The following is a 27,065-nucleotide window of genomic DNA, read 5'->3' as shown; positions in this document are numbered from 1 at the left end:
GAAGAAGGTGAGAAAATTATTTTCTCTCAAGGAAAATATTTCCGGGAAGACGAGAAAATCGTTTTCCCAGAGGGTGCGTTTGGCAGATTTCAGAAAAACAGAAGGAAATCTTTTCCCTAAGGGTCTGTTTGTCTGTAAACAGTAAAAATAAAAGGAAAACTATTCCCTTAGGGTCTGTTTGGTTTGGAAAAAGCGAAAAATTTGAGTTTTCTTCTTCCTCTCTTTATTTAATTTTCTAATTTATTTTATATATTATCCATGAGTAACTAACTTTCCTATCTAGGGTTTTAGATGAAGTTTTAATAATTGTTCTAATGATAAATTTATTACAGTTTTTATTATTTTAACGAAAATATCTTCCGGGTTTTTTGACCATTCATGGACTGAAAACCTGAGTTATATAAAGAACTATCTAATCAAACCAAAATAAATTGTCGTTAGAATTGTTAGAGGGACGGATTCAGAAAACCCTAGGCTCTCCCCCATTTGAGTTCCTTGTATTATTTGTAATTATTTTCTTTTCGTAAATTTATTTTTAATATTTTATTCATTTCAAAACCATTTTAAAACCAAAACTAAAGTCAATTTCAAAACCGAGTTACTACCAAGTCTTAGAATAGGTTTCACTTAGTCTCTGAGGAACGAACCGGTCTTACCGGAATTTATTACAACTTGACACCCGTGCACTTGCGGGTGTAGACCTATTTAGGGTAACCTTTTTAGGCCCATCAGCGGGACTCTATGAAAGAGCAAGACTCTATGAGAGAGAAATGGGTTGTTTAGATAGCAGGTGATGATGTTTAAGCCAGTAGTCGATGTGTTTACCCAGAATCAGATCATGCTCTGTATGAGAGAGAAAGTAGTGTGTATTCGCTAATTGCCAGATGATTTGTATCATCTTCTTCTCGGTCATTTTATAGTGTTGGTGGTCGACTGCCACCTAGCGGTGAGCTGTCCTCTTCAATGGTGGTAACGCATGGGATGTCCCCATAAATACGATTATCATAACAGCTCAACAGGACTATCCAGGATATTGTCATCTTGAATGACTGTAACGTTTCCTCAACGGATACACGGTGGGAGGTCCGCTGGAGAAGTGAGGACTAACCTCTTTAACTAGGGCCGGAAATGCTTGCGTATCTTGACGTTGCTTCGGGGTGCCCGAAGATAAATGGGTCAGACCCATTAGCCATTAATTCATGGGTTTGATCACCGTGTAAGCCCATTAATCGTGGATTTCTGGGGGCGCTCCTACTAACGTATTTTAGCCCATACAATTTATATCTTAGGTAAGTTTAGAAAATCGTTTCCTTTTAAGTTAGCGAATAAATTTTTGGTAATTACTATAAAAAATTTAGGTGAGTTTTATTTTGTTTTAATTTACTTTTAGTATTAGGTACGTTCTATTTTGTTTTAATTTAGAGCATCTCTAATGCAACACTCAAATTTTAAATCTTAGAGTGCCATGTAGGATTTTTTTTTAGAGCGTTTCGCTCAAATCCGTCTCCAATGCAAGACTCAACATAAATCTCTAAAGTGATGTGTCAAGATTTATTTTAGAGATCCATAAAAGGACACTTTAAATTTAGAGTGTCCTCTTAAGGATCTCTAAGTGCCACATAAGCAAATCAATTAGTTTTATACTAAAATAAAGATTTTTAGAGTTTCTCTTGAGTGTTGCATTGGAGAAGATTTTACAATAAAGGGTCTCTAAATAGCCAAATAGGAAAGAGACCATTTAGAGATCCATTTTTCACACTTGACACGTAGGATTTTTTTCTTGATTCTTGCATTGGAGATGCTCTTACTTTTAGTATTAGCGAAGTTCTATTTTCTTTTACGTAAATAATCATTACTTTAGTATTAGGTAATAAGTAAGTTCTATTTTCTTTTAGGCAAGTTCTGATACAAATAGTTTTATATTTGTAATTTTTTCTTTTAATTTAGTTTTAGGATTAGGTAATCTTTTGACTGGATTTCATATTCAGAAAAGAAATACAGGTTGGCTCGACCAGACCTGGGTTTGGCCCGGCCCGGATAGGCCCGACCTGGGTCAAGTCCCGGTCCCGGGCTGGGCCATGGGTTTGGCAAACCCGGACTCAGGACTATTCCATCCTAGGTTACTTGCCCCGGTCCGCAACCTGACCTGGACCATCACAGTTACCCAGAAACTCATTCACGTTTTGTAATTTTGAATGACCGAGTTTGTTTGCACTCGGCAACGGCCTCAAATTTCTTGTGACGCTTCTCTGATTTTGCATAAATTGTGGAAATTTTACTAACATTTTATAAACTCTGACAAAAAATAACATATTTTACAAACATAATAGTGTTACATTTAAAATGACTTTATCAGCAGTAGAACTGTACAAATTTTCAGTTTTACATTTCGATTCTCTTACGTTTTTTTATATTACCATTTTGTTAATTACAAGCACTTGTTTGAACAATAATATATTTTACAAATTTATAGACGAGATTGTGGTTGTATATGATTTTTCACATGGATGAACTTGTGATCAAATCTAACTATAAACATTTTTCACACGGGATGTTAGCCAAAGACTTAATAATACAAGCGTAGAGGAAGAGGGCTGAATTAATTTGGTTGTTACTGGATGAATTGAAGGATAAAAGGAAAAGATCTTTAAATTATTAGTTCTTGTCGTGGGCTTCTCTTAATTTTAATAACTTTAAATTTCAGTACAAATATCGTGAAATACGCTAATTGAAGATTAATGGAACATGCTAGAACATATCACAGAAATGCTAGAAATACCACACGATATCAATTCAATTGAAACTTTCATTCAATTGAATACCACACGGTATCAATTCAATTGAAAATGAAAATAACATTTTCTATGAACTGTATACATTCTAGAGAGAGAATGGGAAGAAGAGACGAAACTAATTAAACTCACTGTGAAAAACGAGAGAAGAGAGAGAAAGACAGAGAAAAACTAAATAGAGGAGGGTTAGGGAGATACTTTAGCTTGAGTGTTTAAGGAGCCAAAAGATATGATTTCGTTTACCTATGACTGCAGGCCTTAAATGTGATCTGATAACCACCCAATCTCGTTCGTTTGTTCCTCGGAAAGGTGTAATCAGAGAATAGACATCTTGTCTTCTCTATTATACCACTTGAACATGCATGCAAGTAGCTTGAGCCGCCCCCAGAGATAAGAGTTGATTCAAAGTTGGGGAATCGAGAAGAGAGTGATTGCGACAGTGAAAAGTAGGAATTAATGGTTGTTAAGGGTTGGATGAAGCTGGGATTGAAGAAGTATGCTCGATGATTGGTTGGAAAGTGTGGGATCTAGTGGTTGCCGCCTTAAGGTTTCTTTGGAAGAAAGTCGATTAGGGTGGAAAGGAGAGAGACGATTAGGGTTGATGACGTCACTCCAGACACTCTCTCTCCTCAAAAAACCCACCCCCTAATAACAACTTCATTCTTCTATATTGAAACTTTTCCTTTCCTTAAAGATGTACTCATAAATTAAGTTAGAAGTAGATTTAGTATTTTCTTAATCAAACACTTGGTTGAATCATTGTTTTTGTTTGCGAACACGACCAACGAGCTAGATGAAAATATATAACGTGAACATAAACCAAACTGATTTACTATAGGTTTGGGGTTTTTTGATGGGTTATTTAGTGATTAGATCCCATTTATTTGTCAATATTAGGGGTTCACTCCCAAAATGATAATGTTTCAGGGGTTAACCCCCATTTCCTCTTTTTTCATCAAAAGCTCGTTAAGTAGCGCGTGTGCCACTCACGTGTATTTTTTCTGACGAAATTTCCCTCCTCAGAAATATTGGGTTATTTAGTGATTAGATCCCATTTATTTATCAATATTAGGGGTTCACCCCCCAAATTGGTTTGATACATCTCATACATTTGATTCATGGCTTTCTTACATTACAATTCATGTTATTACAAGAGATGAGCTGCAAAATCTGTGATGGTCCTTCACTAAAGGAGATGAGTTGTCAAATTTGTGTGGTGAAATCACATGAAGCCTTGAAATGTCCATTTATGTATTCATCATGCACAAATGCAAAGTGTGATTGCATTCGAAAAGTTATGGTGTCAAGCTCACCAAGAATCCCTGGAAGGAAGTATTTGATGTGCCAATACTTTAAGTGTGATAGCTTTCAATGGCTAGATGAAGCAATACCTCTATTTCTATCTGGAAAACATCATGTAAAACAACAATGAAAACATCACTAAATAACCCTTTTTGGATTGGTCTAACTACCCATAGTACTAATTAAAGAGGGAATGGATGAAAGATCCAAAATTTGGCCCAAAATAAGAGCCCAACCCAAACTTGGACAAAATTGTAAAGCAGGTCCAATGCGTCAGACCAAGAGATGAAATGTCCGGAAAGTCCTTATTCCTTTCGAAATTTACGAAATTGCCATAAAAAAGTTTCCCAGAAAAGCGAAAATTTCTGAAAAACTAGCTGACACACCAGGCTGTCAGACAGTGTACTCCCCACATATTTACAACATTGCCACTGAAAAATTTCCGGAAAACACGAATTTTTTTGAAAAATAGTCTGACGCACTGACATCAAACCTTGTACTTTCCCACAAAATTACAGAATTGCCATTACAAAATTACCAACTTGCCATTTTCGTTTTTTTTTTCATATTTTTTTTATTTTTTTATTTTCTCCCACACATATTCTCTCTTTAATCTCAACAAATTTCTCTCTCCAATCTCAACAAATTTCCTTCTTTTTTCCAGATTTATTTCTTATCTCTTTAAAATTAAATTTTCCTCATTTTTGATAGTTTTCCATTGATTTGTTTTCATATATTCTGTGTACTCGGAATTTGGTTATGCACTAGAAATTTTTGTAATGGGAAATTTTCTTGTTTTCTGGAAATTGTCTTGTGCACCGGAAATTGTTCAGTTTACTGGGAATCTGGTTATGTAATAGACATTTTTATACTAGGAAATTTTCTTGTGTACTGGAAATTGTTTTGTTTACTGGAAATTTGGTTATGTACTAGACATTTTTGTACTGGAAAATTTTCTTGTTTTCTGGAAATTGTCTTGTGTACCGGAAATTGTTCAGTTTACTCGGAATCTGGTTATGGACTAGACATTTTTATACTGGGGAATTTTCTTGTGTACTGGAAATTGTTTTGTTTACTGGAAATATGGTTCTGTACTAGACATTTTTGTAGTGGAAATTTTCTTGTGTACCGGAAATTGTTCTGTGTACTGGTCAACTTTAAACCAATTTTTTTTTTTTGTAACCAAATCTTTCCAAAATGTGAAACAAAATAAGAATGTGAAACAAATCTTTCCAAAACGTGAAACAAAATAAGAATGATGAAGAAGATCTTGGATGTACTGGTCAACTTTAAACCAAATATTTCCAAAATGTAAAACAAAATAAGAATGATGAAGAAGATCTTGGATGTGTAAGTCTGGAAAGATCTGGAAACAAAATAAATTAAAAAAAAAGATAGAGATGAAGAAATAAATAAATCGATTGCAAGAGATGAAGAAGATAAATAAGAACATAAAACTTAAAGAGAGAAAGAACTGAAAACTTTGATGTTTTTAGAGATTGAAAGTGATGAAGAAATAAATAAATCGATTGAAAGAGATGAAGGAGATAAATAAGACCATAAAACTTTTAGAGAGAGAAAGGACTGGAAACTTTGATGTTTTTAGAGATTGAAAAAGATGGAGAAGATAAAATGTGAAGCAAAATAAGAATGATGAAGAAGATTTTTAGATGTATAAATAGGAACAAAGAAGGAATTGAAACAGAATACAATGGGCGGGATCCAAAAAAAATGGCCGAAATTTCGCCAAAAATGCGCCATTTTTGAAATTTCGAAAAATCTGAATGTCTTTCTGTTGTGACGTCATGTACGGGAAACTAATTAATTCGCTGACTCGCGTCAGAGTGTCAGAAAACTGGAAAATATCCCGTCCAAGGGTAAGAAGGGGAGGAAAAAAAAATAAAACCAGGAAATAGTACTGTTTTCTGACATTTGGACCTGCTTCACATTTTTGGCCAAAAATGAATTGGGCTCTCATTTACCCCTCAAAATTTGGATCGCTCACTCATTTTTTGCTAATTAAATCACACTCAATTGATAAAGACACCCCGAAATGTGATTGATCGAGATCCAGCCTAACCCTCATCCAGCCTGCCCCTCAAGATGTTGTAGTTAAGATCTTACAGTATCTCAAGTTTCTTAAATCTATACAAAAGATACATTTATGGTGACCATTATACAAAAGTGAGTTATCGACTTGTGATTACTCATTCCCACTTTACTTATTCATAGTGAAATATATTTTCATAACATTTTCGTTATCCTCCAACTGAATCATCACATAAATATATAATATCATAGTAATTCTTTATTTATTTCTTTCGTCTCGCCAATTTATGACGAGTGGTGTGATTTACAAATGTAGTTGGTAGTTAAGTTTTTCTTTTTTTTTGTTAAGGGTTGGTAGTTAAGTTGTTCCACACTAGAATGATAAAAAATATTGAAATAATTCAATTTAAAAATTGCTCAAGAATCTTTTATTCCTTTAATTATGCCACCTGTATGATCAATTTGATATTAAGAACAATAAACTAATCAATTATCACTACACTATACGACACTAAATGTGTATATCTTTGACACTGCAACAAGTTAACTGACACACTTTCTCAAAACAGAACACTTCTCTCAAAATATATTTGAACTCTCAATTTACAACTTAGTTGGTTTTGGACAACTAAGGACTGAAGAATAATTTAAAAGAGAAAGAGTTCTATGAATTTTGACTCTAAGTTGTAATACTTGAATCTAGATTGGCTTGTAAATTTCTCTTGTTCTGGCTTGATGTAGGATTTCTATTATATCAAACTGTAAGATTTGACCTCCATATAACTAAATCTCTTAAAACATATACGACTTAGAATAAACATAGTAGTCTAATACAAATATTACACTAAAATGATGTTAGAGGATAAGGATCAAATCCCACAAAAAAAAACTAGATAAATAAGAGTCCACGAAGTTATCTCAATCAACAAAATTTCTCGAAGTTAAAATTAACATTTGGATTGAACTATTCAAAGGTAAGATTACATAATCTCCTATGTGGCCACGCATTTTAATTATTTTTGGATTGTTACCATCACAATTAGACTTAGATTGTTAGGTTAATCCCACATTTGTTGTGAAAGGCGCATGGGGTGTGTTGATAAGTGTGGGGAAAGTCTTACCTCTTGAGCTAGTTTTTGGGGTGAGAGAGGCCCAAGACCACCCAACATTGGTATTAGAGTCCGGATAACAACAAGTCTCAGCCCGATAACTATCAAAAATTCTATTCATCTCTCCATTTCGGTCCCTCTCCCAGCCCTCCGCTGATGTGGACGAATAGAATTTCTCAATAATTATTGTCAAGAGCCAATGTGTGAGGGAGAAATTGTTAGGTTAATCCCTCATTAGTTGTAGAAGGAGCACATGGTGTATAAATAAGTGTGGGAGAAGCCTTACCTCTTGAGCTAACTTTTGGGATGAGAGAGGCCCAAGACCACCCAACATAGATAAGGTAAGTTGCTTCAATCGCTTTCGAAACCTATTTCTCCTCCGTTAGAATTGGTTAACTTTTGCTTTTAGTATTTTGTATTGATCGTAAAGAGATTGCCATTTAACATTACTGTCAAGTAGGATTAAATTAATTTTAGAGCCAGTTTATGCATTTGGCTTTTGGATAATGTGAGAGACACCCTTCTTCGAGAATGAAGAATCTATTACATAATTAATTAGGTTATCCTATTGTTCTCCAACTCTAGATATTTTGCTTTGATATATGTTTTAGGGTAGTCATTCTACTTCATAAAAAAGAATTTTATTTTAATTAATTAGATTAGCGAGAGCAAACTTAATCTACTCAAATATTTCTTACACCAAGAACTTCATATTTTAATATAAATACAGTGTTTGTATGTTTATACTAGTCTTTATCATATCCTTAACCAGTATATTGATTAAACTACTAAATTGCATTAATAAAACTAGACAGTATAGCAAGAACATCACAAAACTCAATGGATATCCGATAGCGTTGTGGTGTCTATTGTTGCTTTACATACATTAATTTTTGCATAAACATCACAACTATCCATGATGTAAATATAAGAAAATGCACTAACTTTGATATTTTATCCAAGTTTTGAAAATCGTTCCACTACTTTCGTACTCCATGTCCAAAATCCTTCAAATAATCTTGTGGCACACCCCCCGTGTAAAAACAGAAATGCTATTTAACCCAAGATGGAAGCAGATCACAGCTCGAAAGTAAAGGAGTGGAAAAATGTCTGGCCTAATGAAAATCGGAGACATCAACTTTTAAAATGTGGACGACCTCATTTACATCCCAAATAGCATTTCTCCTAAACCCCCAAAACCAAATCCAATTTATGAGCCCTAATCTTTGATTCACTCATTCCTCTACAGATCTAAGGTTTTCCCACCAACGAAGATGGAACTGATGCAAGATGAAACCCATAATATTCAAAGATTGGTAACTCCAGGAAAGTAAATAACTGACCCTAACTCTTTTCATTGTTATCTTTAGCGTTTCTCTTTAATATGATCCAATATTAAAGTTAGTGCGACTTCTTTGGCACCTATACTTCATCTTTCTTGTACGCTCACTGTGATGATGATGAACCATAACTATTTTCTTTTTATTCATGTTTAATCTTTTCTGACTTTTGTATTAGCCTATTAGCTTAGTTCTATCTCAATACCTTCAGTGCCTGCATTCTCATCTCTGCAAGTTCTATTTTCTTCAACTCTTTTGTGTTAGTACTCAGATCCGACCAATTAAAACCATTAACCGTCATAGGCCATACTCGACCTCACTTTTCCATTGGATACCCACTTTACTGATCAACCATGTTTACTCTTCATGATTTGGTTTTTTACTCTGTCAGTCATTTGCAAACCTCTTTATCATTGCCCTTGCGTCTCATGAGCCCATATCCTTTCTCTTACGAGCACTTTAAGGTTACTATTATCTTACCTTTCGATCTTGGAGGACATTTTATTTCAAATATTAATTTCCACTTTTGTCGGCCACTTTTGGTTTCTCATGTCTCAGCTCACTTTTTGTCGATTACTTTTGTCTTCGGTCATCGAATAGATTTAACTCTTTATCCAAATTCCTTAACATTTTCACTTCCACCCTTATGCGCAATTCATTTGCGATCATTTGTTGGATTAGCTGTTCTATTTATACTCATGCTATGAAGGCGATCCCAGTTACCAGGTATCTGACTTGTTTCTATTCATTAGAACTCGAGTTGATATGGTTTCTGTGTTTGGAGAACAATGACGGGGTAAATAGGAATCTTTTTTTGGTTCCTTCTTGCAAACATCCTCGTTTTTTCTTAAAATTTTGGGTGCCTGTTTAATCCATCTTCTATGTTATAGGAAGTTAGGTACAAGGTTTATCTTTCAATCAACCAGGAGGACTCCTCTGATCAATTTCCATATCATTCACCGGATGAATTGTCGGCCTCGCAGGATAAAGAATGAAGAATGGTATGCAAATCAAAATTTTATCATGCAATTTCTTTGTTCTGTAATTTTGTTTTTTTTTTATGATGTTTGCTGTAAACTGCTTAGATGGTTAATGTATTCTATTTCAAAAAAAAAATAAAAAAAATTTCTCATTTACCAATTATATTAGTATTATTGTTTGAGATAGTTGACCCCAAACTTAATAGCCCCTAGCTCTTTTGCAACCAAAAAAAATAACCCTAGCCCTAATTTTCAACAAAAAGAAAAAGGACCTAGCCTTAATTCTCTTTGCCGGTCATACTCGACAAAATCCATAAAACAATTTGTTGTGGTTTATGGAAGCACCCCTAGAAATGAAAATGACATGGAGATGACTCATCAAAAATAGAGGTGGATGGATAAGAATTAGAATTGTCTTCCTCAACTTATCCAAAAATCTCGGCCGTCCATCTTCTCCACCTTACCATCAAGATGAGCATGTGAAATTCGAGAACAATCGAACGGTGGATATGTAAGCCAAACATCTGCATTAAGATGACTAATTTTGACCTTAAATTCATCATCAACTTCATCTGGATTGGAAAGAGAAACTATTACTCTTCTTTCTTAAATAGTGGGTTTTGGATTAAGAGAAGAGAAAATCTAAAATTGCAAAATTAAGAAGAAAAAGATTCAATCTTTGTTGTTTTTTACTTGATTTATACTTTATAGTAGTAGAGACTCCTTTGATTTTCTCACTCTAGAAATTTCATTCATAGAAGTAATTGATTTATGGGTATGTGTGAATGATCTCAGTTCAATCAAATTATTGATCCCCTAAATGATATTTTCACCTTTTACCCATTACTCTGTTTCTCTCTCTCTGATTTCTCTCACTAGAGATTTTGTTCTATTTTGGGATCAGCAAATTTAATGAACTTCTGATCATTTTTTTTAAATAGTTTTAGCAAAATTGGGTTCATGGGTAGTTTGATTTACTTCAGATTTTGGTACTTTTGATGATTTTGTAATTATAATCTAAAGATTCTTTAAGAGGATCAATAGTATTTTGAATGGGATTTGGATATTTAAACATAGAGATAGAAGAACAGAAACACAGAAAGAAGAACACAAATAATAACATAGATATGGAATCACAGTTAGGTTTGATTGATCAATCATTTAATTCAATTTACTCATCATGGGTAAATGAAGCTCTTGATGAACTACCAGATAACTTTACAATAACTGATCCTTCAATTTCTGGACACCCAATTGTGTTTGCTAGTAAAGGGTTTCTGAAAATGTCAGGGTACTTAAAAGATGAAGTTATAGGAAGAAATGGGAGGATATTTCAAGGACCAAGAACTAATAGAAGGTCAATAATGGAGATTAGAGAAGCAATAAGAGAAGAAAGGGCAATTCAAACAAGTTTATTAAATTACAAGAAAGATGGGACACCATTTTGGATGTTGTTTCATTTATGTCCAGTTTTTAGTAAGGAAGATGGAAGGGTTATTCATTTTGTATCAGTTCAAGTTCCAATTTTGAGGAAATTGAGGAGTGAAGATGGAAATAGATGGCAAGAAATTGTGTTTGGGTCTTGTAGGAGAGAAGTTTGTAGTGATAGTATGTTGGAATTTGATCGAGCTAGGGCATCGAATTCGTTCTTGGATTCGGATAATCGAAGTATGTTTTCTTAACTTGTTATACTAAACTATTCTATTCATCATGGAAAACATAATGTGAATTTCGTTGCTGCTTAGAAGTAGTTATTATTTTCATTGATAATGTGTTGTTTAGCATAATTAGATGGAATGGACAGACTCGTCCCGCTTATTCCGGGATTGGAATGGGTTGGGAGTAGTCTGAGCTGATTGCATGCCGAACCTCGGAGTCTCTGGCTGTTATATATGTCGTGAAAACTCGGCCGAGTTACTTTGATAGGTGGGGATGGGGATATTCCCATGTCGGATCACGCCCTTATATGCTTAGTGTTTAGGATCTGCAATTCTGTGGAATGAATAGAGAATGGTTTCAAACTATACAAGAAAGATCGTGTTTTCTGTTTTGTTATTCTTTTCATTTTTGTTTTTATGATCTGCAGTTTAGTTGTATTCTCCAATCTCCATGTTGCTTATGTTTTACTTGGGTAAAATTGATTGATTATCGTTCTTTTGTTGATAAACCTTTTGCGTTCAACTCTAGATTTCTTATTTCAAACGATAATTCGACTTAGTCTTCTTCGATATTTCTGCAAAGATTATATTTAACTTAGGATTCTCTTAACTGTGTTACTTATTATATGCATATAGTATTGGAAGCTGAAGAAACATGTGAAGCAAATGACCTTGAGAAACGAAAAGCTACCACAGCCATTAACAGTATATTGTCTGTGCTGACCCACTATAGCGAGTTCACAGGCAAACTGGTCTGTGGAAAGAGATGCAATTCTATGATGGGATCTCTTAGTTCGTCTTTAAATATATCTCTCGGTAGAATCAAACAAAGCTTTGTATTGTGAGTTATTACATTTTTTTTTTCCTGTTTGTTTGTTACTAGACAGTTATTTAGTTTGATCTTCCTCTGAATAGCCTATTTGTGTTTGATTACAGAACCGATCCTAACTTACCCGAGATGCCCATTGTTTATGCGAGCGACGCCTTCCTAATTTTGACAGGTACTCAATGAGTTTCTGCTTCAATGAAGGTGTCTATATGTCTTGTTTGGCATCCTTAAAAGAGGGCATTCACAATTTAAAGTAAACGTTTGTTTCTCTCTTTAGGTTATAGTAGACACGAAGTTTTGGGACGAAATTGTAGATTCTTGAATGGACCTGACACTGACCCCGAGACACTATGCCAGGTAAAACTCAATCATTTACGCGATGTTTTCTTCGGTCATTCTTATGATTCATGGTGAATCAAATTTAAAGTATATATCGCTCTTTGGTGGATCAAAATATGACTATTTTTCATTGTTTCGCAGATAAAAGAGAGCATTGAACACGACAAGGCCTGTTCCGTACGTATCTTAAATTACAGGTGCATTAAATATTATATTTTCAGACATTAAAACGGTTTTAGCCAGCTAGTTCTCTTGACATTAATATTGTACTTGAATTTCAGGAAGGATGGAAGCTCATTTTGGAATCTTCTCCATATATCACCTGTCCGGAATGCCACTGGCAGAGTAAGTTTTGCATTCTCATGGAAAAATATATAAACCTTGCTTTAATATACGCAATTTTAGGCATAAACTTGTACAAAATATTTGCTTTAGTACCAATAAGAACAAAAGATTGAAATTTTATGAGTAATTCAGGTCGTAATATAATTAGTCTCAATAGGGATAACCCTTGTGGGTGAGATATGTGAGAATAGTCCAACATGGGAGAAGGTAGTCTAGTAACCAAGAATATATGTCTAGGTCCTCTCCAGACGTTGCCAATTGGTTTTGAGTTGGATGACTTCAACAAGATACAACAAGAGGCTTTAACAATTCTCTTAAGAGTTTTTTTTTTCCAGGTTACTTGAAAATATCAAAATATGAATTGCCTAGGTTTGTGCGTATATTTTGTTAAAATGCGCAGAGGTCGATATTGCTTGAGCCTTGATGCATGTAGTATCGAGTAGGAGACAATACTCGTGTTGGTGCTGTTTACTCCTCCACAAGCAGATGGGCGGAACCACTAGTTGGCTAACCTGGCTTTTAAGTAGGGTCAAACATTTTCATATAAAAAATAGTTAAAGATTTGGGCTCTCCAATGGGTTTGGCACTTCGGCCTCACTTTCCCAATTCGAAATCAGACTCCATAAATTTACCCATATTTAACCAGCGCCTGTCGATAAAAATTCCTGGTTCCATCTTTGTTCCTAAACCCACCTATCTCTGGTTTTTTGTTGTTCGTGATATATGTCACTTAAGGAAATCTATTTTTTCGTATTTTTAACCGTTTTGTCTAGTGTTAATTACTTGATCAAGAGACTTACCTCTGTTCATGTGAGATTATTCTCACAATATATTTGTTTTATCTGTATTTCAGATAGCGTTTTATATCGGTGTTCAGATAGAAGAAGGCTGTAGGAGTGAAGGAGGACGAGGGTTGTCACCGGAAATGAGGCAACTCGGAACCGTGGGTGCAGTCAAAGTCGCGATCAGAAGCTTAGCAGTGACTGCTGGGTGTTCCAAACGATAATAGGTTTATTCAAACACATTTTGAAACTCAACCTTGAGGTCTTAAAGGATATTGGAAGCATTTTTAGAAGTGAAGGGATAAATGGACTTCAATTTCTACATATAACTTGTGATGCTGGCTTTGTAAATTCACAGTTTGTATATGAATCATCAATGAATATGTTTCAACCCGAAGTTGAAATTTCTCCATCTCTTTTTTTTTTATATAGGATTTTACCTTTTGTTCCTATCCTCGGATTTAATTGCGAATTTTTTGATGAAAAGCCCTAAAAATGGGCCGAGAAAAGAAATTAGGCCCGAAAAATTTGTTTTTAAAACTCACTTTTTAAAAATTACTTCAAATCAAGTCCAAACACGGGTCTTTGAGTTGTTTTTCCCATCTCGATACAGTCATATTTTTCTAATCCCCTTTTCTACCCTTCTATCTTGTCCTGAATTGTTATAAACTATTGACAATCTAACAAGATCTGTAACAGTTCTACAGGGTTCTAACGTCATTTTTTGTAATAATTCTTGATTTCCCTCTTCCCTGGTCATAAAAAAAATGACTGGGTTAGATTAATTTTAGTTCAATTTAAGTCACAGACGATTTAACTTCAAACAAATGAGAAAAAAACATAAACCATTTCAGTTCTTTTTATCTTTCTAAACATTTTCTTAACTCTTTTCTCCCTTCACTAAAAAAATATAGTCACACACAGTGACACAGAGCATTAGTCATAATTTATTGACCAAGTCAAATATTGAACTCCAAAATCTCCTCAATCATTTGGATAAGAAAGTTATTATGGAAGTACCAATTAACACTATTGTTTGATTTCACAAGGGAGAAAAGAAAGAGTACACTATTTTATTAGGTGAAATTTTCCCAAGAATTCCCTTTACAAGAATATTTGTTTCCAAGGAATAATTCCCCCCTTTTTTACAAGATTTTGTTGGTGAAGAAAGAAGATAGAGCAGAATTAACAATTGTAGAGAGAGAAGAAAATAAAGAGAGAGAGAGAGAGAGAGAGTAGACAAGGCCGGCAGAGCAGAATTGTGGGTAGTTCTGCAATCAAAACTAATGAAGTCTTCTTGTGTGTCTCCATCTCCATATATCCCCCAAAGGCCATTTCTTGAGTATTGTGCCATACTATTATTATTATTCCTTTAGACTACATACATTATTAACATCCATCATATCATGAGGGTACAAAAAATGCTCCCTAAATTCTCAAAATTTGAAGTTGTCTTTCAAGTAACACACCACCTCTTGCTGCAACCATCAATGTCAAATCTATTAACATCCCACAAACTATTCTCTTTTATTAGAGAGAGAAAGAGAGAGAGAGAGAGAGGACATACAATTAAGCAGAGGAGTACACATCCAGCAGCACCAGGGAACAATGCATACCATAGTTGCAAATGATGCAACTTTGCTGCATCTATAAACAATAATGGCAAGCTTGCAGCTACATAATGATAATAAACAAATTAGGAATATGTATTACTACCATTAGAGTAGGATAACAACTAACTAAATATGTTGAAATTCCGAGAATTAAGCGAGCCGACCAAATTCTTTCAGTGTATTGACTTAATGTTTTAGGTTAAATTTCTTTTTACATACACGCATCATGTAACACATTTGACAAAACTGTCCGTATTTGGTGGACACGGTTATACCCTCATTAGCTTATGTTGTACATAATTTAGCTATAGAAATACATTATGTGTACCATAAACAACAAGGTTAAGTAGTCAAATAAATAGTATTTACCCGGTGGATGCATGGAGCCGGTGCAAAGCATGAAAGCTATAGATGCAGCAAGTGAGGCACTTCTGGCTAGCCAACCTGGACCTAGAACTGACAAAGCTATTACTCCAAATGCTGCACAACCAATTTGTGCCATGAACATATTGTACTTCTGCAGCAAAACATATTTACTTTGAGAATTCAAATAAAAAAGTAGTCATCTTCTTTTCAACCTTATTTCTATGTATTTGATTTGCTCGAACCATATGCTTGTGTAATTTTGGGTACCTTATTTTTAACAAAAAAAATTCAACTTTACCAAGTTCTATCATAATCACATCAACATTTACAATATTACATCATAATTTACAACGGTATATCATGATCATTAGGTAACAAACTCGAACACATCAAATCAACGTAGTAAACCACGACTATACTGGAAGCTATGACATGTGTCTAAAGGTCGTACATACTGAGGGTAGTTTTACTAATAGTTAATCGTACAAGGTCTTAGTAGGTTGTTATGGTTGGAGTTAACATAGCCTAGTTCAATGAATCCATTGGAGTTGTACAAAATTATTTTTAACAAATACTCATTACTACAAATTAATATGTACTTTTTCATGTATAATGCACTAGTGCCTCCCTAATTTATGATATCTCTATATAGATCCTTAAAAAAATGAAATGAACTCAAAAGTATTTGAAAAGAATTCAAAGAAAGAGAGAGAGTTAGACCATATTGGCAAAATTTTGCCCACAAAGTACTCCATGACCACTTGAGTGAAATAGGTTTATAACTACATTTTTAGAGCCCTAGCTAGAATCTAGATAGATATTTTAGACAAAGCTATAAGCAACTTGAATGACAACATGCAAGTTGCTATTTGCAAATTACATTCTAATGAAAATTTAACAAGTTGATAAGCAACTTGTAAAGTGCATCCAACAACATTAAGTCTAGTGGGTGGAAAGAAAGACAAAAAAATGAAGACCTAATTAAGGCATATTTTTCCATCCAAGAATAGGTCCCAACCAACAGAATGTAGTTTAGCTTATTAAAAATTTAGGGTTTGACCTTCAAGAGTGGATTCTTTTATGGCTTTTCGAGCCAGCCTGATTTATGTTTGGTACCTATTCTTGACTTTGTGATTAGCGGCTCTTCAACCAAAGATTCATGTGATTTTCTCAATTTTTTGGCCTTTTGGAGTTGACTTTTCTTTTTTGTTGAAAAATTCAATTCAACACCCTCCATGCATAACTAGAAAACTAGTGTATATGGCTGACACGTCCATCTTGAAAGAGCTATAAACAAAATGTTGTATGTATTTAATGACACTAATGAGATGAGGGAATAAAGTAACATATCAAAAAGACTATCAAATGGAGGTTCAAGATATTTGAAGATATTTTAGGATATTTCACCGTTAGGTGATTATCACAAAGAGAAATTGAAATAGTGGAAGATTGATGTGACTTTCGTGAAAACCAATCATCATGCTAGGAGGGCACAAGAAAATCAACTTCTCTTGCATCCATAGACTAATAGCCATAAAAGAACATGCAAATTTATTCACCGACAATTGGATAGACAGTTGATACTATTTATACCCAACAGTTAGAGTGTTCGTTCTGAATGTAAGACTATTCTCATTCTCACACATCCCTTCACTTTTCGGGTGACGTAGAGTACATGTACACTTTCAAAGTTATCATGTGTGGGCTAGTGCTGATACCATGTTAAGTTTGTGGTCGTAAACTCAAAACCTATTGACAACAAGTAGTGAGGACCTCAATATCACTGGGTTCGTGGGTGATAAGTCCAAAATAAAAAATATTATGGGTTGAAGGCTTTAATAAAAAAATAGGTAATGCGTTCATTATTTTGAATTATTGATTTTTCCTCATACAAATAAAAAATTCACCACTAATTTGTTTATTGCGTAGTGGAGTTGTAGAAATGTGGGCTTTAATAAAGTATATCTACACTTCCACTAAACAATGAACACTTTAGCGATACATTTTTGTATTATCATTAGGAATGACCAGTAACTCAAAAAAATGGACTTATTCAGTTTGGGCCTTTGGTATTATTAAGACTCAGATTTTAGGCCTTTCACAAAAAATTTCGACATAGTTATTTTTGGTTGTTAAATCGTTCTTATCTTAAGCCCGATTATTCTCAACCCAGGTAACCACGTCTCATTCGGATACACTAAACATAGCTATTAATTGTAAATGCATCAAATATGTATGACACTAACAATTGTGATGGGAATAGCCACTAGCTCTCAGTATACTCTCTCTCTCTCCCTCACTCACTTAGTGTGAGACATAATAATTCTTGTGATGGGATATTGACCTACTCCTTTTCAGTCAGCAAAGTTTTTTTCTCCAAATTTTCAGTTGAAAAGCTAGGACAGAGACATCTAGAGAGGAAACCAAGACCTAGAGAGTATTATTACATATTGTATCCAGTGTTTTGTTCCAACTTAACTAATAAATGAAGTTTACTTTTGACAAGTAAACTTCATTTTTTGTTTAGTGGGTGTGCTATACATACAAATAGTCATGTGTATGGCTGGTGGTCTGAAAATGAATATAGTTATACATGTACACAAAGCGTTTATTGTTAACGATCTATATTGTGTTGTGTATGTCATACCTAGTGGTTAATGTACATGTATATTAATACACAAAAATCTTATTCCTCCCTCTATTAGTTCTCTCCCTCAGCTCTCCAGCTGATGTGGTGATTTCTCACTTGAGTATATTCTCTCTCAATTTGTTCTACGCTCAAGTAAGACGTCGCCACATCAGTCAGAAGGCTGGAGAGAATGAGCAAATGGAGGGAAAAATAGAATTTCACATAAGTATATATGGAGACAAAGATGAATACCTTAGCAGGCGGAGAGGACGGAGCGACGAACAAGATAGCACAAACAGCTCCAAGAGGTGCTATTGTCATGGTGGCTATCCCTTTAGACACCAATATTTCATCCATTTTACCTAGCACTGCCATAGCCGCAAATGCCCCTGCCAACTCTCATTCCATCTATACTCCATAAGGTTTTTTCCCTCAATACTACTAAACACCCATATATGAAATGAACCAATCATACAAACAAAAACTAGAGAGAGAGAAAGAGAAAGTGTATTAAACCTGCAGAAGGCCAAATGATGTCACTGAGAGAAGATGTTGATTTTGATGGTTTAAAAGAATCCCAAAGTGGGTTAGCAGCTGTATTACTACTACTTGATGCAACCACAACCCTGGATCCATTTATCTTTCTTCTTCTTGATATTGAGTTCTTGATCTTCTGGGTGATTCCTATACTTCCATGATTGAAGATAGAAGAAGAGGAAAAAGAAGAAGAAGAAGAAGAAGAAGAAGAAGAAGAAGAAGATGGTATTGATGTAATTGGGAAGAGATGAAGATTATGACTGCATAATATTAGTTCCATCTTCATCATCTCCCCAACCAAAAGAGAGAGAGAGAGAGAGAGAGGGAGAGAGTTTAGAGAGAGAGAGAGAGAGAGAGAGAGAGAGGGGTGATGGCTGGGAGGTTATCAAGCTGAGCTATCTATCTATATGATGTGAGAGAATGAGGGTGGCCTTTCAGTTACATTGAAGGGTCATTTGATTGAATTAATGGACTAAAATACAGTGTCAGTTATGACAAATTTATTCTATAATTTGGCCTTTTAAGACAACAGAGGTTAATTGATAGTATATATATATCTGCTATACTATTGGTGCATCAAACTTTGATCTTCCACTTACTTCCAAAAGAGTATACCCTAGAATTCCATTATGATGCTTCAATTCTTTACTAGAAGATAACCCACTAGGACATTACTACTAAGTTAGGTAATCCCTATCATTATTTAGTATTGATTACAAAATAATGTTGAAAACATGTAATACCATATAGTATAACATGGTAGAAATTAATTAGTGAAAAGAATAGTCATAAAGATAGAAATTAGTTAGGACATTCCAAGTTTCCAACTAAAACAGTTGAAAAACAAAAAGGGTCAATAATACTTAAAACAATGGTGACAATGTGAGTCTTCTATCTTTTTGAAAGGAAATACATTAACCTTAATAGGTCAATTACAATATCCAAAAAAAAAAAACAACATAACAATAAACAAAGTAAAACAACAAAATCACATAATGGAGGAATTACATAATATAACTTCGATTAGTGGAGCATTCTTCATTCTGTAGCTTACAAGCCTGACTGCTCTTCTAGAGGATGATCTGAAATTTGGTCTTTAGAGTCCTTCCAGTCGATTGAAAGATGAAACTAGTACCTAACTTCCTGTGACATTGAAGATGGATTAAACAGACACCCAATGTTCCAGTACGAAGCGAGGATGTCTGTAAGATAGAACCAATTCCGAGGATGTCTGTGACATTGAAGATAGAACCATATAGTATAACATGGTAGAAATTAATTAGTGAAAAGAATAGTCATAAAGGTAGAAATTAGTTAGGACATTCCAAGTTTCCAACTAAAACAGTTGAAAAACAAAAAGGGTCAATAATACTTAAAACAATGGTGACAATGGGAGTCTTTTATCTTTTTGAAAGGAAATACATTAACCTTAATAGGTCAATTACAATATCAAAAAAAAAACAACATAACAATAAACAAAGTAAAACAACAAAATCACATAATGGAGGAATTACATAATATAACTTCGATTAGTGGAGCATTCTTCATTATGTAGCTTACAAGCCTGACTGCTCTTCTAGAGGATGATCTGAAATTTGGTCTTTAGAGTCCTTCCAGTCGATTGAAAGATGAAACTAGTACCTAATTTCATGTGACATTGAAGATGGATTAAACAGACACCCAATGTTCCAGTACGAAGCGAGGATGTCTGTAAGATAGAACCAATTCCGAGTTATCCCGCAGTATTCTCCATATACAGAGACCATATTCGTTCGAGTTCCACAAAGTAGAATCTGATCAGACACCTGGTAAATGAGATCGTCGTCATAGCCCGAGTATAAATACCCAACTAATCCTACAAAGAATCGTAAATGAATTGCGACAAGGGCTGGAAGTGAAAATGTTGAGGAACTTGGATAAGGAGTTAAATCTATTTGAAAATCAAACACAAAAGTAATCGACAGAGGTTGAGCTGAGGAATGAGAAACAAAAGGTGAACTACAAAGGTGGACATAACTATGGAATCATAGTGTCTTCAGGGGTCGAAAGGTAGGTTAATACTTATGTTAAATCTCTTATAAGACAGTCGATTTGAACTCATGAGCCACAAGGTTAATCGATGGATCCAAATAAACATAATTTGATCTCAGTCAATTAAAACTTTCTTGGTGCTGTAATGTAAGATGGTAGAATAATATCCAAGGTTAAAATCATGTTCAGTTAAGATAGAAGAGATGTTTGAACCTAAGGTTTGGTCATCAGTTAAACGGAGAGGGGTGAAAGAAACCACCATTTGACGAGATCTAGGCTCGACCTCTAAAGATACACGTCTAAAAACCAAAAGATGTAGAAAAATAGACATGCATGTGCAAGTCTTAGTGCAGACAGAACTAAAGATCACAATGACCAACAAAAAAATGCCTAAAATCATTCAAGACACTCTAATTAAGGATGAGAAGTTAGGCCACGGCTAAAGATTAGATTTTCAAAAGTAAAGAAGAGACAGATTACTGCCCTGAATGTGCTGACGTGATGATGAACTGAGGGTAATGATTTACGTCTGCTTTCTCCTCACCCTGCTGCAATTTATGTGGGGCTTTGTTGTGAAACGGAATGCTGACTTTGATTCAAGATTACTTCGATCAATCCATAAATTTCCTGAAAGTCAGATCCAGTTGAACGAGGCAGTGATTTTGCTGTTTGTGTTGGTTGATTTTGAGTGATTTGGGATTTAAAGATTAGGGTTTTCTTGGGGTTACTTATTTCTGATAGTTGAGAGAAGATAATGGAGGCAAGGTGTTGATTAGTCGTATGTGGGGTTATGAAGGTAGGTTAGATGAAAAGATGTTATTGCATGTGAGATTTGGGTGGCAGATTAGATGAACTTGGAGTGGTTTAGGGTTCGTTTTGGGAGAAAAAAGAGGGAAGAAACTCAGGTTGGACTTTCTCTCTCTTCAAAAAACCTCGTTCATTGTTTTCTTGTGTGTTCATATTTGTTAGTTTATTGTACAACTTTTTGCCGACAATGACAGTAAATATGTCGAAAATGTTTGAGATCTTGTGTCCAAAAAATGGTGATGACAATAGAATCTTGGGAGGGGGTAAAGGCCCCCGGCCAAAGTATTGTAGGCCCCCGGATTACACATGGAATCTCTCATAATTTGTGCTTAAACTGGCCTACAACAGTTTGGGCGGGGCCTTTAGCCACACCCTAAAACCCTTCACATACAAGGACTTTCTAAATGGAACTAATTATTTAGCCAGTTGAATTTTTTCTTTGAAGTCTTAAAACTAGGGCCGATGTTTGGGGCATTACGGTTTGGGTTACGGAAAATACTAACATTTGGGTGCAAATATCTTTTAGGGCACACGTAATCGCCTAATCGGGTTTGCCCCTCTCTCTCCCTGTTGGAATCAAACCTATAGATCGTTTGCTTTCCTCTATTTTTAAGGACCTAAATATACCGAAATTAGGATCTCTTTGGTTTGTTCGATGCATCTCGTCAAGCTCTTCAATTTAAACTTGAAATTCAACTAATTTCGATTAAATGATTTACTGAGGTTTCAAATTGAGTATAAATGTAGTACAAAAGTTGTCCTTAGTTCAAATAAAGTAGTGAACATTAGTTCAGTACCACATCTACTAAAAAGAAGAAAAAAGAGGTAATTTCTAGAAAGGTCAAAATAATATTGAAAATGAGTAGAGTAGCACAAAACATTTGAAAATTATTATTCAGGTCAAAAAGTGTGCAAATACTAAAATACCCCTTTTTGTCATTTTGTGTAACTAAATTCTTTTGTTTTTTAATTTTATTTTAAATCGATATAACTTTTGTTTGAGATGTCGGAATTTTATAAAAATTATATATTTAGAAATGATTTTTCATTAGCTTTCTAACAAGATCCACTTTCAATATTTTTTTTTCAAAAAAAAAACCCAGAAAAAAACGGCGTTCTTTTCCTTTACGTTTTTCTGCAATCGTGTTTACAACAATCTGTTATGCAAACGTGTTTGCAACAATCTGTTATGCAAACGTGTTTGCAACAATCTGTTATGCAAACTTGATTGCATCAATCTGTTTTGCAAACGTTATGCAAACGTGTTTGCATCAATCTGTTCTGCAAACGTGTTTGCAACAATCTGACCTGCAAACATGTGTTTGTATAATGTAAATTGCAAACTATGTTTGCAAAATATAGATTGCAAACATGATTTGCAAGTTTTACAGAATATAATCTTGAGTTGCATATCTTGCAAACTCGATTTGCAAATCGAGAATATAAACTAAGAGTATGTGTCTATGAAATCTTGAGTTTGGAATTGATTTCATCATTCATCATAAAAATTCATGAAGCACAAAATAATATGAGTTAGAAGAATAAGAAACTTCATGTCCATCTAGAAAGGGATACATCATCACATTTGGCCCATTCAACCCATCATCACTGAAAAGTACTTATATGCCAACACAAAATAGTAGTTTCATTTGGCCCATTTCGTTCCGTTTGGTTCATCATTCACTGAAAGTTTGAGTTCCTGATTTTCTTGATAAAGTGGGTCCCTAAGCTGAAGAAAACCTGTAAATTGTCAAGACATTTCAAACATGAGAAAGCAAATGATCAAAGGTCTGAATTTACTATCCATCGACAATTCAAGACTAAACGAACAATGGAGTATATGGAAATCGTGGATATAGATTGTTAACAAAGAGAAGGATTGAAGACTAATGACTGACCTATTGTATACATCTTGTGATAATTGACAATATCGAATTTTCGCATCCTTTCTTTGTAAATCTTATAGAATTTCTGTAGCTGATCAATTCGATCGTTATGGAAGTACTTCTCGTCGATCTTCCATGGTTTTAGATCTTTAACAAACTTTGCAACGGATTGTTGGGAGTTTTCTGGTGAGCTTCATATCAGTGGAAACTAGAGAAACCTGTTCAGACACAATACAGTTTAGTAGCAATTAACGAAATTTCCCCATATCCTTCTTCCATACTGCTGGAATTGGTTGAAGTTTTACTCAAGGTCTACTCAAAGTAATTTGTTGTTATAATCCCTTTTGTTGATCCTAGATAACTAGAATTCAAATTATGGAAACTACATGGTTAGGGTAATCAGTCTCTGAGCAAGATTATGTATAAAACTATAAGAAAAAAGCATTTCTCATCATTAGTGAATCACCATTCAGTGAAGTTATAACAATGATCATGTTTTCATCTATCTAAATGACAACCACCTCAGATTTCTATTCACAAGGCTTCCAAGTTTTTCTTATACCACTTTTTCTTATGAAATGAGTTCTCATAATACTGCAACACGACAAGACTATCTTAGTAGGTATTTTTGGTCATCATAAAGTTTAAAGCACTTCACGTTTAAGTGGCACCTGGAAAGCAGACTTGATGAAAACAAAGGAACAAGACATCATCATCAGGTTAAAGTGAACGTACCGTAGTACACTCTATCGACCTCAAGCACATCAATCTGCATATTATCAAACAACCAAACAAATTGAAGTTCACTCTGAGTATAAGAAAATACTATTGTTTATCTAAATGGAGTAACATAATTAAAGAAGCCGTTCACTAGAAAACAATTGGTAAGCAATTTAGAGAAGTATTATCGGTAAAAGGTTGTTAGCTGCAACATATGATACACACCAGCATTTGTATCGTCCTCCACATTATATGCGAACTCTCCTAACACGCTTGACAATACTGGCACTGCCTTCGCTAGTAAGGTGTGCGGCCTATACCTAATTACCTCTATCAAAATTTTTAGTACTCTTTCCACTTGAATATCTTCATTTCATTTCCACTTTTGTATTTTCAGTAAATTAACAAGTGCAATACTTAGTTTTGGTGAAAAAGTTCCAAGTGATTTAATCTTCATGATCTATTTCAAGAGATAAGGGACTTCTAACCCTAGGCTGTGATCACCTAATTTAAAATTATAGAAAACAAATAATTAAAAACAAATGATGACATACAGAGACTTTGAGGCCAATCTGTTGAATGTTGTCCATTAGGTCTTGGACTTTGTTTGGATCATTTGATCTGGTCCGCATGAGAGGTCTTGTTATCTTATCCATCAGAATTTCCATTATCACCACCCCTCCTCTTCCTCTTGAATTGCTTTTCTTATTATCACCAATTAAGGGAGGAACACTGCCTGACAAATTACCCATAAAAGATGAATTCAAACCCTAACAACTCCAATACGGTTAATCCAACCCCAAAAACACATAAGACTCAATACATCCAAAATCGACTATGTTAATTGTGTAGTTTGGAACTAAATTTAAAACTAATTAGAATAGCCAAACTCAATTGAAACATAATTGAAATCAGAAATATATTGCAGAGAGAGTGTGAAATACCATTTGATGTTGTAGCTGTAACTGAGAATGACCTCCTGAAGTTGTTGCAACTTCTGACTGGGAGATGGAGGTGTTGCGGATGGAGAAGATGAAGTTTTGTCGAATCAAGAAGAAGAAGAAGAACAAGAAGCATCGAAGAAGAAAAACCAGAGAAGAATCGGAGAAGAAGAAGGAAGAAGAAGAAACCCCTAAAATTTTAGAACTTTTTAGAGAGAGAATCGATTTTTGAGGGTGGGGTTATTTTGGGAATGAAAATAAGAGAAAGTGACCTTATTGATAATTATCAATATTTTTTCAAACTTTATTTATTATTACACATAAAATTTTGGTAACTTCTACCTAATAGAAAAAAATCTAGGTTTTTTTTGTTAATATGATAATTTTTTGACCCTAAAAAGCCATTTTCCCAAGAAAAAAAGTTATACTGTAAGCTACTCACCAATTGTTACGGTAATGAAGAGAGGAATAAAAGGATCCGTCATTCTCTTCTCTTCTGAAGTCAACAAAATTTCCAAGTAGTTCAACAAAAAAAAAAAAAAAAAAATTTCCAAGTGTGTCTTGAATACAATTCTACATGTGTTTATTATTCGACGTCAGAAGCTTTGAGTTCGAAAACTTTCAGTGATGTAAAGTAATTGAATTGTTACAGAGATTCAAAATGTCTTAAAGAAAGAGATTCAATCTCTCGTGTACTTAATTTCTTTATGTCTAATACAGTTACAATTCAATTAAGACTCCGTTTGATAGTGTAAAATTGGTGGTGGGAATCGGTCTGGGTCGGTTGATACTGGACTCTAACTTCATCGTATAGGTCGACTTGGACATAAAATGTTGGTGACCACCTATTTATTCGGACGGTCACTTTCAAAAATTATTTGTCCATTGACCGTTCAAGACCGTTAATTTTATCAGGCCAGTCGGACATCAGACGGTCTCGATTCAGACTGTCCAATAACAATTTACAAAAACTTCATTTTCGTCCGCGTGAAGCAACCCTCAAAAATGAAATATGAATTGAACCAGTAAGTACGAATGAAACCAGTAAGTAACTAAGCATGAATGGAACCAATAAGGACTAAAGATTCAGAGAAAAATATAACACAAAGTTATACAAACCTTCGTGGTACGATTCTCGATGCAAAACTTCGAGGGGATGGAGAAATTCAGAGAGAGAAAGTATAAATGGATAGGGAAAATAACTAAGATGATCAGAGTTTTTGTTCTACATGGAGAAAGCAAAAGAGAGATAGTTTCAAGACTTGTAGCCAACAATAGTTAAGGTTAGGAGTTTAAGTTTACTTGGACCTTGGAAAAAAAAAAGAGGAAAAGAGAATTAGGGATACTTAGGGGGTATATTTATAAAGAGTTGAGTTTTGGGATCGGTTTGGTCTTCTATGTCCAACGTTCATCATGTCTATAAAATCCGTCTATCTATAACCTCTGAAAATGAGGACGGGTTTATTCGGTCACTAGTTCCGGTCGGGTATTTGGACTGATCATATTGGTCGGTCGATTAGCGAGCAGTCAACCGATATGGAATTTGACCGTGACCATCCGCAAATTCTTTCGAGTCGGTCGGACACTGACCGTTATGACCATCGGGTGCCCATGGGTACTTTTTGTTTCGGTCGCACGGATGGGGTAGTGGTCTTCGGAGTCTTTTTTTTTTCCCACCACTATATAAAATAGGTAGTGACAAACTTGATTAAAGCTAGAAAAGAAACCCCTCCCTCTCTCTCTCTCAACCATGGGTTTTGTGATTAGAGAAGAGGAAATTTGGATGTTAGTGTTGAGTAGCAAAGTTTAATAGTCTAAGACCTAATAAAATGATAACAATTCCGCCATTCTCGGCTTAAAATGTCGGTCGTACATAAGAAGATTCTGATGCTGGAACTCCAATCAGATGTCTAAATTCTCATAATCTAATGGCTTGGAATTATTGGACAGTTGGATTTGATTGATGCCTTTTTTTCAATAGATGGCCCTAATGGGAATTAGTGCTCACCA

The 27,065-nt window shown here is 34.6% G+C and overlaps 3 protein-coding genes across 3 annotated transcripts; 1 reads left to right on the top strand and 2 right to left on the bottom strand.

The window, feature by feature from the left end:
- The first annotated feature begins 10,130 nt into the window (after positions 1 to 10,130).
- On the top strand, positions 10,131 to 13,937 carry LOC147547772 (protein TWIN LOV 1-like). The gene is made up of 7 exons (XM_086667601.1): positions 10,131 to 11,240; positions 11,867 to 12,071; positions 12,167 to 12,231; positions 12,337 to 12,416; positions 12,540 to 12,595; positions 12,680 to 12,743; positions 13,597 to 13,937. The coding sequence occupies exons 1-7, from the start codon at positions 10,625 to 10,627 to the stop codon at positions 13,747 to 13,749; spliced, it is 1,239 nt and encodes a 412-aa protein (XP_086523727.1). The 5' UTR covers positions 10,131 to 10,624; the 3' UTR covers positions 13,750 to 13,937.
- Positions 13,938 to 14,577: 640 nt separating this feature from the next.
- Positions 14,578 to 19,163, bottom strand: LOC147547771 (uncharacterized). The gene is made up of 5 exons (XM_086667602.1): positions 18,650 to 19,163; positions 18,386 to 18,522; positions 15,508 to 15,655; positions 15,093 to 15,199; positions 14,578 to 15,003 (listed from the first exon to the last, which is right to left on the bottom strand). Exons 1-5 carry the CDS (start codon positions 18,957 to 18,959, stop codon positions 14,962 to 14,964), a joined length of 744 nt encoding a protein of 247 aa, XP_086523728.1. The 5' UTR covers positions 18,960 to 19,163; the 3' UTR covers positions 14,578 to 14,961.
- Positions 19,164 to 22,979: 3,816 nt separating this feature from the next.
- On the bottom strand, positions 22,980 to 25,241 carry LOC147547770 (sulfiredoxin, chloroplastic/mitochondrial-like). The gene is made up of 5 exons (XM_086670413.1): positions 25,059 to 25,241; positions 24,669 to 24,850; positions 24,130 to 24,163; positions 23,407 to 23,612; positions 22,980 to 23,248 (listed from the first exon to the last, which is right to left on the bottom strand). Exons 1-4 carry the CDS (start codon positions 25,189 to 25,191, stop codon positions 23,593 to 23,595), a joined length of 369 nt encoding a protein of 122 aa, XP_086526539.1. The 5' UTR covers positions 25,192 to 25,241; the 3' UTR covers positions 22,980 to 23,248; positions 23,407 to 23,592.
- Between the last annotated feature and the right edge of the window lie 1,824 nt (positions 25,242 to 27,065).

Source organism: Eschscholzia californica, unplaced genomic scaffold (genome assembly GCF_041429995.1).
Source record: "Eschscholzia californica isolate CP2 unplaced genomic scaffold, dmEscCali1.0.p SCAF_3, whole genome shotgun sequence".
Classification (NCBI taxonomy): Eukaryota; Viridiplantae; Streptophyta; class Magnoliopsida; order Ranunculales; family Papaveraceae; genus Eschscholzia; species Eschscholzia californica.
The sequence above is the reverse complement of the archived record's forward strand: the minus strand, read 5'-3'. Positions and strand labels throughout refer to the sequence as shown.